The 15,066-nt window shown below is 50.3% G+C and overlaps 1 protein-coding gene across 15 annotated transcripts in view; it reads right to left on the bottom strand.

Annotated features, from left to right (window-relative positions):
• The window catches only part of CSMD1 (CUB and Sushi multiple domains 1), a 1,700,362-nt gene that overhangs the window by 28,713 nt on the left and 1,656,583 nt on the right, over positions 1-15,066 (bottom strand). For all 15 annotated transcript variants that reach the window (XM_072950557.1, XM_072950544.1, XM_072950543.1 and 12 more), the window contains 5 exons: positions 11,784-11,957; positions 10,950-11,123; positions 4,903-5,091; positions 2,002-2,175; positions 1,134-1,316 (listed from right to left, as the gene is read on the bottom strand). In XM_072950557.1, coding sequence (XP_072806658.1) covers positions 1,134-1,316; positions 2,002-2,175; positions 4,903-5,091; positions 10,950-11,123; positions 11,784-11,957 — 894 coding nt within the window. The remainder of the gene's footprint in view (positions 1-1,133; positions 1,317-2,001; positions 2,176-4,902; positions 5,092-10,949; positions 11,124-11,783; positions 11,958-15,066) is intronic.

Below are 15,066 nucleotides of genomic sequence, written 5' to 3'. Positions count from 1 at the left end.
ATATAGTTCCCTGTATTTAGGGCCTAACATTAAGATTTACACTAACTTGATTGTCCAGAGGCGATCTGGAGTCGAAAATTATCTTGGATTATCACAGATAGATGCCCCGAGATAACCTGACTCTGAATGAGACACCACACACGCACACGCACGTAGACACACACACGCACACACAGAACTGTCTCATGCATATATGTAAGTTTATATTCTGTGGATCACACATGACACAGTTAGCTTCGGTAAAACACAGTCCAGTCACCTACGTACATACCATCTCCCACTGATCTACAGAACACACACAACACAGTGAAAGGCGGGTCCAAGCCGAGACGACATAGCAGGCTAGAGAAAATGAAGATGGAGTAAACTTGATCTGTATTTCTGATGTTGATATCGTGTGAGTTTATTCCAGCTAATCAAATTATATAGAAAGTGTTTTATCCATAAATTTAATTAACTTATGTAATCATTTTAGACACAAAACTTAAGAAGGTGAGAAGTGTGCATGCAAACTTCAAAGTCTTCTCTGTCTGGATTCTAACTCATTTATTTCTGGACTCTGAACACACTGCCGGCATCTCAGCAACCTTTGCTTAGGGCAGGGCACGACCAGTACGTGACCAGTGTCTATAAAGTACCTGTGACGTTGACCGTTATCCCTGGGGTTTCCCACCGTTTCCTGTTATGCCTCTTAAATATGACAGCACACTCCCTCCAAAATGCTAGAAGGGGGACAACTCCGGGTTCTTCTGGGACACGGGGCTCCAGGCCAGGCCGCCCATGGGGCGGGGACAGCTGTGGATCTGGAGCTGCCGCAGCCACAGCTCCCCTGTCTCAGCCGTTCACCACCCGCAGCCCCCGAACACACAAAATCCCACAGAGACGATCATCGGGGGCCCAGAGACCCCCTCAGACCAGGACTTCCCCAAGGCGAGGCCTGCTGTGCCACAGTCAGGGTTTCTCCACACACCTGTCCTGCTTTTGGACGAATCTCCCAAATACCTGGGGGTGAAGAGGTTAACGGTACAGACGGTGTAAGCCTGCAGGGTGTCTGTGGGACGGGACTGGCCGCCTTAGGAGGAACGGCGTGGCTCCTGCTGCGCAGGCCGACTTCCCGGCTTGAATGCACTCACCTTCGCACACGGGCTGCAGCCCCGACCAGGACCCGTTGGGCAAACACGTCCGCTCCGCAGACCCCCGCAGCTGGTAGCCCACCTCACAGGAGAAGCGGAGCAGGCTCTTGGTCTTAAATTCATCTCCGAGCCGAGACCCATGTGCCGGGGTACCTGGATCGCCACAAAATCCAGGATTGTTCCCTGTGGGATGCAAGCACACATGGCAGGACACCATGTTAGACCTGTTCAAAACAGGGCGGCTAGGTTTAAAGAGAACGGAACTTTCTGTATATGTATACTCAACACGGGTCACAGTTCCAGAGCATCCTGGAAATCTTGTGAGAAAGATGTGCTTTGTAACTGCACAAAAGTGGAAGACTCTAAGGAATTGTTTCTCTGTGACTGAAATCAAAATAGCTGATGAGAATACGGTTATGACAGTAGCTGATATTCTGCAGAAGAAGTGAAACACTGGGGACGGTGAATGCAGGACTGCCGGCTGGCCGTGGCGGTGAGGACAGGGACCAGGAGGCGGCGTGAAGGTGTATCGGGGGCGTAAACAAAAGTCAAAAAGGAGAGGCTTGATTCCTCCCAGTTCTGTTGACTTGCCGACTTTCTGAGTTCTATTTATTTATCATGAGACATGCATGGGAGAATTAAGGTGATTTTTTTTTCAAAGAGGTAGTTTCTGACTCAGGGCGATCCGGGAACTCCAGGGACTCCCCCAGGAGTAGGTGTGCAGTGACAGGTGTTTAAGGTCACGACAACAATGAAGACGACGGTGAGGATCACATACGCGATGGCATTTTCGGCTGGGAGTGGAAGAGTGACAGCCTGGGAGACCTGGACCGCGGGCTGTCAGTGACGCCCTGAGGGCGGCGCCCACCTGTGCAGTGGGGTGGGGCTCCGCTCCAGTGACTGTCTTCCTGGCACGTCCTGCTGCTGTTGCCCACGAGGCCCCGGCCCCCCTGGCAGGAGTAGTGAACCACGGCCCCGAACGTGAACAGCATCCCGGTCAGGATGGCGTTGGCAGGAACCCCCGGGTGTCCACAGGAGATGGCTTGAACAAAAAGTGTAGTGAAATAAGTGAGTGCTCCATTTCTGTTTAAGCTACTCAGCAGTGTGTGCCACATAGGCACTCGTAACTCATCACCTACTAGGCCCACTGGCACGGCCTGCAGCTCCCTGCACGTAAGAAACGCCAGTTTCCAGCCCACCCTCCTTCCACTCTGACCCTGAGTGTGTCACCAACAGACAGGGGCTGTCATTAACTTAAGGTAGTTTTTTTTCCTGAAGGTAGAAATTTACATTTAGATTTTCAGAAAGAAAGTCGCTCTTCCTAATTTCCTTCCATCTGCCCTTAACTGCACCCTAAACAGGCAGTGTTGCACAAAACGTTAGAAATAGACGCAGATCCTTCTGAACTACTTCTGTTATTTCTTCAGTTAGTGTGACCATCACGAGCTTTGCTTGGGGACAAAACTCTGTCGAGCCTGCTTGCTCTTCCAGGTCACATGTCTGGAAAGACCATTCTAACCAATTTTCTTCTGATAGGTGGCACTCTAAACTGTTTAAGTAAAAATAGCGGAAATACTAACACATTGCTGATTAATTGTGTCCGCAGCTACTCCATTCATTTCTCTCAACTTACACCAAATCAGGCCTATAATCTATCCATAATAATCCCTCAGAAAGGAAAATTCTGGAATCCAGATTATCATAGGAGAGTGAAAATTCCTCCCTTCCTCTATGAAGGCCACAATGAGGGTTAACCACGGACAGACTTGATACCATGTGCAGACAGCTAGCTGGGCTGAGGCTACCAACAAATTACTCAAAGGCTGCTGATTGAACATCCAAGAGTAACCGCATTTGGTCGTTGGCAACCCCCAAGTGTTACCAAGCAGAGAGGCAGATTAAACAGGTTGAAAGCATTGCCCGTCCCCGGAGTCACATCAGCCCTTAGACCGACACTGTCTTACACTGACATCCATCCACCGGAGAGCAAGAGTTTATCTAGAGAGCCCTAAAAAGAAGCTAATCTGAGCTAAATCAGAGAAATGGCTGGTAAGTAATCAGTTCCAGGTGACATAAAAGAGAGAGAAAAAAGGCAGTGGAAGAATGTTACAGCAAAAACAGGGGGGAGGTTCAGCTGTTGCAGAGCACGAAACAACAAAACGCTCCTCCGAGGACCTGTGTTCCCCAAGTCGCGGTAATTTCGACAGTTAACGACACCCAGTGGCGGGAACTCGCCACCTCGGAAAATGAGATCAGTGAAAACCTAGTTCCCAGAGATCCAGGGCACGCTGGCATCATCACAGAAACTAACGGAGGTCTCACAGACGCCCGGGAGGAGGTAAGGGAAATCTCTGGGGAGAAGACAAAACAAAACAAAACTAATTTCTCTGAAAAATTCCCGTGTGTGAAGGCACAGGAAACCAGAAAACATAAAATGTGATGAGAATTGTAACACATGCGTGCGTGCTTTTGCCATTTTACAGATTGGCTGTACATTTGTCTTTGAAAGTCACCGCTCTCTCTCCATGGACATAATTGTGTTGTTATAGCTGGGATCTCAGACAGGTTTCCAGGTGGGCTGGAAGGGGTTTTGAGGGACATTGACTTGCAGGAGAAAAGTCTCCAGCTCCAGTCCATTCTGAAAATGTGCTGAAAACACTGTAATTGTGAGACGTAAAGTGGATTCTACATTTTTTTCAGTAAATTCAATTTATAATATAATTGTCACTTCCCATTCTCTCTACGCACACACAGTGAATACTAAAAAGCCAGGATTTTGATTTGAAGCATTGTTTCTGGCTGATATTTAAAAGGCCAAGGAGAGTGACCTCCTTCCCTGGATTTTCAGACTATGTTTCAACAAGATGATTCTCTCTGAGTTAAAGGACAATAAATTTTTTTTTCAAGTGAAAGAAAGTAATACCATAGCTATTTGGGTAGGAAAAGGTGTCCCTGTCAACCTACATGGTCAAAAATGCATGGTTAACAACGTTCTGAGGGAAGCACCACGGGGGCTGCGGTTTTGAGGGCCCAGAGGAGCCCCCCATGCTGCGGGGCAACACTCATCCTCGTGTGTGACCGCAGGGCTTGGGAGGAAGCCACAGTCAAGATACGATCCGAACAACTAGCACAAAACCACTAATTCAAGAAGAATTTAAAGAATCTTTCAATAAAAAGTAAATAAACAAATTAAAAAAATGTTTTTAAATCCTGTTCACACCTGATTGTACCAGAAGTCCTATGAGACCCAGCTCAGGCCCGGCAGGGTGGCCCAGCCTTCCCACCAGGGCTGGCTCAGCAGACGGGGACCCCTATTCTAGCCTTTCGACAGGATTTCCGGGCCTGGGTGCAGACAGAGGCGCGGTGCTGCGGGACTCAGGGTGCTGCGGGACTCAGGGTGCTGAGGGAGGCCTGGCCCGCCGGCCTCTGGCGCCATGTCTGAACTGAGAGAATCAGCCTGCCTGCTGGGTGAGGCCGGGGACAAGCAGGGACAGGCAGACACAAAGACAGGGGGGCCACATGTGCCCCACGGGCTGAGGCCACTTCTCTCTGGGGCCAGTACCCCTGCCTCTTTGCTCCCCCGGAGCGAGTCTGAGTTGATTTTGTGGTTTCTGGCCAATCTATAAAGATAGCATAATAACTAATATGATTTGGGGGGGTAAAGAAGTAAAACTCATACCTTTCTGAATACTTAAAAAACCCCACATGCTCTGTGGGTGCTGCTCCTGCAGGGCTCTGGGCACAAGGACGCAGGGCCGCCCTCACTTACCCAGACACTTGGGGAGGGAGCGATCCCAGAGGCCGCTGGCCGTGCAGGTCAGGACGGAAGATCCCAGCAAGTAGAAGCCCCTCTTGCAGTGGTACATGACGCTCATGCCGTACTCAAAGCTCTCGGGGAAACGCTGCTGCTCCTGGCGCACCGCATTTTCCACAAAGCCTGGATCCGAGCAGTTCACCACTGCCAAGGAAACACATCACACGTGGTTTAGATGCAGCCATAGTCTATGGACAAAACAGAGGGGCCGCGAAGGCCAGCCCTCCTCGCCGTTGTAGAAGGTTTGTGAGAGGTCCGCATCACTGCCAAGGCTTGTCACGAAGCTCTGCGCCCTCGACGAGTCCCCACGTTGGGTCATCACGCTTCAAAAGATGTCAAGCAGCATGCTGGCTATGACAGCAATTTTAACGGCATGAGACTGATAGCTTTTAACTATTTCTTGATAATAGGCTTCTGGAATGTAAAGTCTAAAATAGTTCTCCTAGTGACGCTTTTCAGTTAAAAAATATTAAAATAGAAATGGCTGGGTCTGAAATAGCTGTATGTGAGTGCAATATTTTAGGAAAGTCTGGGAAACAGTGATTAATTACCCTCCCCCCAAAATACATGCCTTAATGCTTCCACACGTGCCTGAAGTAACCTCTGTGACACGTCTAAAGCACAGGAGAATGACAACCCTTCCATCAGCACTTAACAGCAAAGTAAATTAAGGCGCCTCTGATTTAAGCTCTTTCCCTGTGGAAACGGCCCCACAGCGACCGTGAGGACGACGTGCTCTGGTTCATCTGAATGATGCTCTATTAGCCTGAACACCCGCTGGCGTCTGGCAGGGAATGAGCCATGTGCTTCTGCAGGTGCAGAGGGAAAGAGAGAGGCCCTGACTGTCTCACGCTTTGCCCCGCCAGCCACAGAATGGGCCAGCCGCCGCGGGCTGCGCTCCCGCCAGACACTTCGGGCTCAGAAGGGGGAAGTGCGATAGATTCCCAGGCGGGGGCCACGGGGCCACGGGGCCACGGGGCCCCGTGGCCGAAGGCAAACCCTCACCCTATCTGTGCCCTCGGCCTCTGCTCTGGCCCGAGGACCAGAGGACCCCTTTCAATGCTGCAGAACCATAGTCTATGCATCTGAAACAACCCAAGACTCAAGTTCTTTTGAGTTGAACAAACCTGTCCGTGGAGGACAATCAAAGGTGAAATGGCCCTGCCACATTCAGTGTATTGCACAGGATAAACATTTTCAGCTTGTTTACCAATTGGATGAATCAAAATTTTAAATATAGGATTACTGGTTGCAGAGGGAAAAAAACAAAAACAATTTATTATGACTTTCAAATATATGAAAGTTATGTTTCATCTTTTGTCAATAACTGATAGAAACAAAGAAATTGATTTTACCAGTAATGAGACATTCAGGTGTGATAAAGAAGACACATTCTAACTCATTATCATGGGCTGACTGCCTGACTCTCCTGAGAGCAGGTGCATTTCAGAGCTGGGGAGGGGCCGAGGGAGACGGAGCACCTACTGTGTGCCAGGTGCTTTGCTGAGCGCTTCACGTGCTCTGGTTTATTTTGAACGTGCAGACACTTACAAGGAGGGTAGCATTTCTTTGTTCATAGAAGAAAACTGATGTTCTCCAGTGAAGCTGTGCCTTTACTACAAGACCCTGGATTCAGCTCTACAAGATGAGTAAGTTCTGGAGACTCTCAGTACCGCCTTGTGCCTAGCCCTGTGCCCTGGAAGACCTGAAGGGCAGACCCCGCTCTACACCGAGCAAGGCGCTCTTCGTCCGGGAACTGAGGCAGCCTCAGGAGGTGCCAGCCTTGACGCTCTGCCTGGTCGCAGCACGTGTCCCCCTTCATGTCCTAGGGCCCCTCGCTCAGTGCCGGATGCCTCTGGCTGGGGCTCATCCGTGGACCCAAACACGGGTCATGTTAAATAAAGCCATGGAAATGCAGTTGTTTGTACACTTCTTTTCATTTTAAATTCTGATAATACGTGCATATATATATATATATACACTAAGCTCATAAATGCAATCCTTATATACATCGGGGTCCTTTAGTGAATTTTTTGTCTCTTTTTTTATTCCTCTGTAACTATAACCTCACCCCACATTTTCTTAACTTCCTTAATGCTCATGTATGTAATCGCAAAGCACACATATATATAGTATCTCTGAATTTAAGCTGCCAAGCCTACAAACTGCAGATAAGAAAGAAAAATTAAAACCTCCTGATATTTGCAGGCAACACAAAAATTGCATGAGGGAAGAAAACATTAAGTGAATCATCCTGAAACTGTCAGACTCAATACACCTCATTCTTCCTCCTTGAACGGACCGAGCTTTTAAGTTCCAGTGGACAAATATTCCGGAATTTAGGAGACAAAGCCTCAGAGAAGCTCTTCCATAGAAACATGGGCTTCCAGAACGGTAGGCATAATCTGATTCTTAAAATAAATGTGAAGGCATTCGTTTTCATCTTATGAAACCTGAGGCCATACAACCTATTTATTCCAGAAAGGTATTATTGCACAAAGATGCCACTGCTAACAAAAAGCCATCTATCTGTTTTCCTGCTCCTGTCAGGACGGTGGGTCGGGGCCGCGGCGTGTGCTGGAGGGGGCATCCCGGTTCACCGCTGATGCTGCACGCGTGGCCGGGGCATCTTCCTGGGAGGGGCTGCATCTGGGGGAGAGGGGGCTCCGGGCGGTGGGGCGCAGAAACCTATGGAGTCAGCCTCGCTTAGTGCAGAGTTACTGGGAGCTCTGTTCCAAAGTTTGGGGAGGAGCTTCTCTTTCGCATCATTAACTGACCAGACACTGCAGGACTTGGTTTTCGGGGACCCTCCCCAGGATTCCACACCCCACTGACTCCCCCAGGGGTGACCCCTGAGAGCCGTACCGGGAGAAGCAGCCGTGCACAGCAGGGCGCCGCTGCGAGCTGCCCGTCCTGAGACGTCGGTGCAGCTACTCGGGGGCACGTTAGACGGGAGGCGGCCACCTGGGGCTCACAGGAGGACCTCCTGCATGTTTCGCTCACAGAGCAGCCATTTTTGATAACTTGAACTTTTTGAGTTTTATGCCATTTTTTTGGATGTTCACCATCCTTATGAGCCCGACCTCTTTGAAAGCACGTTTTTCCTGGTTGAGTAACATGCATGTGAATTCTGTGCACCTGATTGCATCTCTTCATTGAAAAATGATGCAAAACAAAGCAACAGAAAATAACAGGAAACACGAGCAGAGGCGCCCGGGAGGTGACGGTGATTTCCAACCCACTCGGCACCTGGAGGACGGCACATGGCAAACATCTCCCCCACTTCACCAGGTATTTCTGAAGTAGCAGCTTTAAAAATTAAGTACAGATTTTAAAGGTCTGCCCTTCCAAAGGCAATGTGAAGAGAACGAGAAGACAAATCTCAGATTAAGAGAAAAAACCGGCAAAGTGCATGACCGATGAAGGCTTGTTGCCCACAACACAAAACAGACCCTTACGCTCACCAAGAAGCTACGAAGTGGGCTGAAGACCTTAACTGGCACCTCAGCAAAGAGGACCGCCAATGGCAAATAAGCACATGAGAAGATGCTCCACGTCATGTGTCATAAGGGAGATGCAAATTAAAGCAGTAGGGAGACACCACTGCACGCCTACTAGAACGGCCAATATTCAGAACACTGGCAACACCACACGCCGGCAGGACGTGGAGCAGCAGGGACTCTCGTCACTGCTGGTGGGAGAGCAGAAACGTGCAGCCACGTTGGAAGACAGTTTGGTGCTTTCTTTCAAAATTAAACGCACTCTGCACAATCCAGAAATCACGCTCGTTGGCATTTAACCAGAGGAATGAAAAGCTTATGTCCACGCAAAACCCCACCCAGTTTTATTTGTAATTGCCAAAACTTAGAAGCTACCAAGATGTCCTTCAGTAGGTGAATGGGTAGATAAACATCCAAACAATGGAATATTACTCAGTAATTGAAAAAACGAGGTATTAAGCCAAAGGCATGAAAGAACCTTAAATGCATATAATTCCGTGAAAGAAGCCCATCTGAGAAGGCTGCTCACTGTGACTCCAACTCTAGGACCTTCTGGAAGAGGCAAGACCATGGAGACAGTGACAGGTCAGGGGGGCCGGGGCTGGGGGGAGGGGGATGAACAGGCGGAGCACAGAGAAACGGCTCTGTGTGACATCATAATAGGAAATGTGCGTCACTCTACACGTGTCCAAACCCGTGGGGTGGACGACGCCAAGAGTGAACCTGACATAAACCATGGACTCTGGGCGAGGGCAGGCGTCCGTGTGGGCTCATCGGTTGTAACAAACGTGGTGTCCGGTGGGGCCGGCGGGGCTGGGCCGGCGGGGCAGGCTGCACACGGCTAGGGGCAGGTGGTTGCGGACGTCCCTGTACCTTCAACTCAATTTTGCTATGAATCTAAAACTGCTCTAAAAAATAAAGCCTATTAAAATAAAAGCCCATTCCCATTTTTACAAAAGAAGGGAGGAAAGTAAGAAAGTCAAAATCGACACTGAGGACTTCAGAACACATCCCAGGACAGCTGTGCTAAGTCACGGGTACCTGAGAACGTGGCACCTGAACACCATGGACATTCACGAAGGACAGACATTTAATTTCTTCTTTCTTCTCTTTTTGGGCATAAGTTGGAGGAAAATGAGGTACAGAAACAAAAAAGTCTTGATAATTAAAAGCTTGCTATTTTGAATGTATTCAGTTTTCGATCGGGCAGAATGCACTGTGTGTCCAGGAGTAAATTCTCAGCAGCCATGGGGACCTTCTGCCCAATCAGCGGACTCTCTGATGCTCTGGAGAGCCACCCACTTAAGGGGTGAAGTATTTTCCCATTTCTGGATTGACAGTGTGCAGCGCAGCACTTGGAACACAGTAGGTGCTTAATAAATGGGCCAGACGTCATTCAGAAGCCAGCTTTCTGCGAAGATATCCCCTAGCTCTGGTCACCCTGCTGCATGGCCCTGCCCTGTGCAATTACAATAATAATATAAATTCTTCAGTTGAACTCGGCAGTGTTCGGGCTGACCAGATCCCCCACATTGTCAGGAGACCAGCAGGAGCTTTTGAACGAGAAGCCACAGGCGTCTCTGTGAGATGCTCCACCCCCACCTCCTCCAAGCAAGACACAGCCCGTAGCCTGTTTTCTGGGGACCGTGAGAACAGGGGCCTGGGGTCTCTGCTCTTCACGGCAAGATTTTCCCATGTTGAAAAGGCTGTTCTAGAGGGAAGTGGAATAAAGAGGGTTTACTTTGTCTTTGCGCTTAAGCCAAGCACTCTAATACAGATGTGTGCCCAAACTCGACAGTTTGGTGGCTGAATTTCACGTAACTGCTATTTAAAACAATGACCTGGATTCCCATCTGCTAGTGCTGCCTCTGAAGACAGCTCCCTGGGGAGCCCAGTGGGAAGGTGGTAACCATCAGAGCGAGGGACATTCAAAAGTGTCCGGCTTGAATGTCATATTACCACCAAAGGAAAAAACAAATTCACCTCCTCACTCAAGTACAGCTCACCTTCGGTGGGAGAGATGTTTTCAGGGAAAGTGACGGAAGCGTGACCCTGAACACGTGAGCTCAAACATCTGCGAACACGACCCTGCACAACAGCACTGCCTTAAAAATTTAGGTGTGAGCCCAGAGCCATGGGACAACTTTTAAAGTGAATGTTTTATAGTTGAGGTTTAAAAGCAGTAAGAAGTCCTTAAATACATCGGTAAGTCTAGAAGCTTAAGGACCGGAGCTGTTGACTGTAGGTAGTTGACGTAAATGAGCAAATAAATGAACAGAAAGACAAGTGGAAGATGGGTCTGCAGGAGAGACTCCCAGGTGTTCTGGACTGAACATCTGGCCACGGGGAAGACACGGGCCGCGGAGAGGTCTGCGCGCTGTTTTAGAAAGGCTTTCACTCCGCCATGAAGAACGCCCGCAGGAGCCCTGGCCCTGCAGGTGGGGCCCCAGCCCGGTGCTGCTCACAGACGCGCCCTCTACACCCCGCCCCAAGCCTTCCTACCTCGGCAGGTGGGCAGGGGGCTGCTCCACTGGCCGTTGCTCCGACACTGGGCCCGGGACGCCCCCTGCAGCGAGTAGCCGGTGCTGCAGGTGAAGTTGACCACGTCATTCAGGTTGAACTCGCTGCCGTTGGTGGAGCCGTGGGTGGGGTTCCCGGGGTGGCCGCAGGTGATGGCTGCGGAGGAAGCCGGGGATCATGGTCAGCTTTCACCCTTGAACTTTGTACATTTACCACAGAGAATACCTGTCAGTGCCCTATAGCTACGTCAGCATTCTCTTTGTTAGGGAAAAGATCACATTAGGAGAAAAACTGGTTTAAATTAAAACGAATTTTGCAATCTCTACCATCTCTTCTAAAACTAGCAGTCAGCACTTGTCGTTGAAGTTATAAAGTCTGGGGCCAACTGTCACATAGGGTTTCGCCTCTTTCTTCTAAGGGAGGCCTGCTCACGAGGCCCTCCACGTTCTTGACGAAGCAAAGACACAAACACGGAAGGGCAGGGAAGACGAGGGCTGCGGCTCCCCTGTGGCCCGTGCACAGCCACCTGCAGACTCAGACCAGCCTTTCCCCGCTCTGGTCGGCCCTGGTTCCCACCTGCTGTGCTGAGTCAGAGTCGGGCAATGAGTGTCTGCATCACTCATGCCGGGACTCACGTGGGTTGAGCTGCTGAGCAAACAGCGTGGCCAGAGGCTGGGGGCGGCGCTGGGAGGAGGTGGGCTGGGGAGGATGGGAGACAGCTGCAGGAGCGCCATGCTCCCTCCCTTCCTCTGAGATCAAACGTGTCTCTGCCAGGACCTGAGGATGCCTACTGAGGCAGCTCATGGGCTGACTTACGGACGCAGACTGGAGTGTGTCCCGACCACTTGTGGTCTTGCAAGCAGATCCGGACCGAAGTCCCAACGAGCCGGAAGCCAGGGCTGCACTGATAAACCACGGTGTCCCTGTAGCTGAAGCCGTCGCCGCTGATGTGGCCGTTCACGATGGGGTCCGGGGAGCCGCAGTGGCCAGCTGAGGAGGGAGGGGAAACGGGGGAGAGCTTGTCTTTTATAAAAGCACCACATTCGTAATTTCCTTATCTTTACTGTCAAGCGGGTGACACTGTTGAATGGACACGTTACTGGAATTTTTTCCATTTATTTATGTTTTTACTTGATACAGTGCTTCTTTTCAAACTGCTAACTTTCCTCAACAGTTGTGGGTAATGTAATCAGTACTTCCAGCGTGAAGCTGTTGGAAGATTATCTCCCCGGCTACGATTCCTCCGTTTACTTCTCTTGCTTCTCTTTCTTGTTGGTATTTTATGTTGTTTATCCTGTTACTCTATTTCCAGATAAAAGCTAAAAGAGAGGGGGATTAAAGTGAATCCCTCCAAGGCTGGAAGGATTCCCAGTGAGAGAGACTAGGTTCCTGACCTATTCTGGAATTCCAAAGAAAGGACTGGTATCAGAAAGTTCAACTTCAACAAATGCACACTTGAGTTATGTTTGAAAGGATGTCTAGGGACAGCTGTCCAATAATCAGTTGCAAATAGAAGTCTGGGGCTCAGGGGAGGGATTCGGGCCCAGGGGAGGGGCGCCCCGCAGGTAGAGTGCATTTAGGGGAAACCCGCTTCCGTCCCTCAGCTCCTACACCTGCTGTCCCGTCTGCGCTGCGCTTTCTAGGACGCAGTGACGTGCAGTGACGTTTTAGAGGTGGAGTCTCACCCAGAGGTGGGACTTGGCAATGTCTAGCTCTCTCTCCAGACTGCGTTCCACTGTTTGCTTCTGACGCTGCAATGATCACAGCCTGCAAACCGACAAAGCTGCACTGACTGTCGGTGGTGACTCTCTGAGTGACTGACACGGATGTCAGTTGGCCACTTCCCCTAAAATCACGGCAAATGCAGAGACTGGATGCTTTGTTCAAGCTCTTTCAGGCGATGGAGATTACAGTCGCCGACAATTACACAGACTCGTGCAGTTTTAGAAGTGAATTCTGTGACTTGGACATTCAGTAAAGCTGCACTGACCCCACAGAAGCCCACTCCACCAGGGGACGCGCTGGCCCCCGGCCTCCCAAGTTACAGGTGTGCCCCACGCTGGGCTGAGCGGCCCCGCATCCCTCGGTGTGGACGCAGCATCACTGACAGGAGCTGCGAACCGGACCCCCCTCTGTATAAGGTCACTGTCTCACACTCACGTCCCCCCACCAGAGCCCCCTATTCTCCGGTCACCTTTTCACTGTGCCAGTCTGTGTCCGTACAAATACTAAATATTGGTTTGGGGATTAGAATTGAATACATTCATACATTTTTAAAAGATCTGCAAACCAACTGCTCCACCTTTGTATTTGCTTTGTGATTATTGGTGCTTATTGCTGAAAACAAAATAATAAGCAGTGCAAGGGCTCTGCCTGCAGGAGAATGAGAAACGCACTTTCATTCTGCCCGCTCCGGCGGCGACCGGCTTGGGGCTGAAGGCAGGGTACTTGGCCGTGAGTTCTGACGCCAGCTGACAAGTTTTGCTTGAGGGTTAATGAACGGTCGTGAAATGCCAGATGGATCAGAACCCCCTCGTTCAGGGAACACGCTTGTTAGCATTAAACGTGGATGGATGTACTTAAGTCTCCAGATCTGTGCATAGTAAAGGAACGCCTCCGAGTACCCGCAAACGAGACTGTTTCTCCTCCACGAGCAGCTCCCACGGCCAACGCTGAGCCGCCGGGCTGAAGTCACCGAGAGCGCAGTCCCTTAGACTCACTGCCCAGCACTTCGCGCTGCTCGTGACACCCCCAACCACGGCCCGTCCCTTCACCACAAAACGCGTTTGTGTCAAGTCTCTGACACACCTCAGTCAATGGCAATTATTGTAAACCATATGTGATACAAGGAAAAGTTCTTTGCACCCTGATGGGGGAGTCTCTGGGCCTTCAGAAGCCTCCCTTCTGTCTGTTTTCATCTGGTCCCTCAGGGGACCATGCCTTTGACCGCTGCTGTTATGCATACACTGCCCTCTGCGTGAAATTTCTCTCACTGTCTGGTCAGCCTGGGCACAGTCGCGTTCCTCAATCCAAGCCCGCCCCGTGAAGGCAGCCTTCCACACGCCCTAAAGGGATCACTGCCCGTTAACACTCAACTGGAAGTCGCCTGTTTTCACTTACCCTGCAAGAGACACTCTCCCCAGGACCAGCCGTGTGCGACGCCCGCACTGCTAGGGTTCTTTGTTTGGAAACCAGCAGATAGAAATACCATTTTCTTACCTATTGGCCTCCGCTCTGAGACTGGTTCCTAAGGGCAGTGTCACGGGCAGTGCACCAGCATTCGGTCCCGCCTGATCTAGAGGAGGGGTCCCTAAAAGGGCGGGGGTTCTGCAGCTGCCATCACGCAAACCGCATTGTCCTGCCACCACCAGGAGTGGGAGCCCAGGACCCGCTTTGTTCAGGGACCCACGCTTCCTGCAGCATCAGGACCACCTGCCGCACAGCTGGGCATTTCCGCAGCAGTGTTTCTGTGGCTCCTGTGTCTGGGGTGACCCTAGTTGCCTTCTGCGTGCTGGACTCTGTCCTCATCAAAGTGGTTTCTTCCACGCCACCTCCCCTTTCAGACTCTCACTCCCTGCCCGGATTCTGGAAGCACTTTGTGTAGACCTTTCTCCTGCCATTCATTAATCTCAACTTTTAAATTAAAGATACTTGCTTTCTATCTTATTTATTCATTTGATTGTAATTCTTAAAAAAAGGAAAAAAAGGAACCACTTCCTATTAACCTTTCCAATGTGTGCAGCGTCTCCTGAGGACTTGAATGGATCTCACTGGATAGTATTCGGAAACACAGACAGAAGCACTTGTGGGGGGACAACACGGCGACGTGACCCTCCAGCCACCGAGGGAACAGGTGTCAAAGGTGGGGACTAGCAAGCACTCGCCCTTCCCTGCTGTCTCAGAGCCTGCATGGTCCTTGCAAACTGTACAGCACAGACCAGGAGGGGGGGGGCGGTCTCTCTGCTCGAACATCATCTTTTGGCTGCAATATTAGTGCTGCCATAATCAGCTGTTTTATTAAAGGTTTTCACACGGACCTCTCATAAAACACAAGGCATCTGAACACTTTCCAGTTTTATTCTCTAACTACTATAAAAAG

Source organism: Vicugna pacos, chromosome 26 (assembly GCF_048564905.1).
Source record: "Vicugna pacos chromosome 26, VicPac4, whole genome shotgun sequence".
Lineage (NCBI taxonomy): Eukaryota > Metazoa > Chordata > Mammalia > Artiodactyla > Camelidae > Vicugna > Vicugna pacos.
Note: the sequence above shows the minus strand (reverse complement) of the source record. Positions and strands in the feature narration are given on the sequence as shown.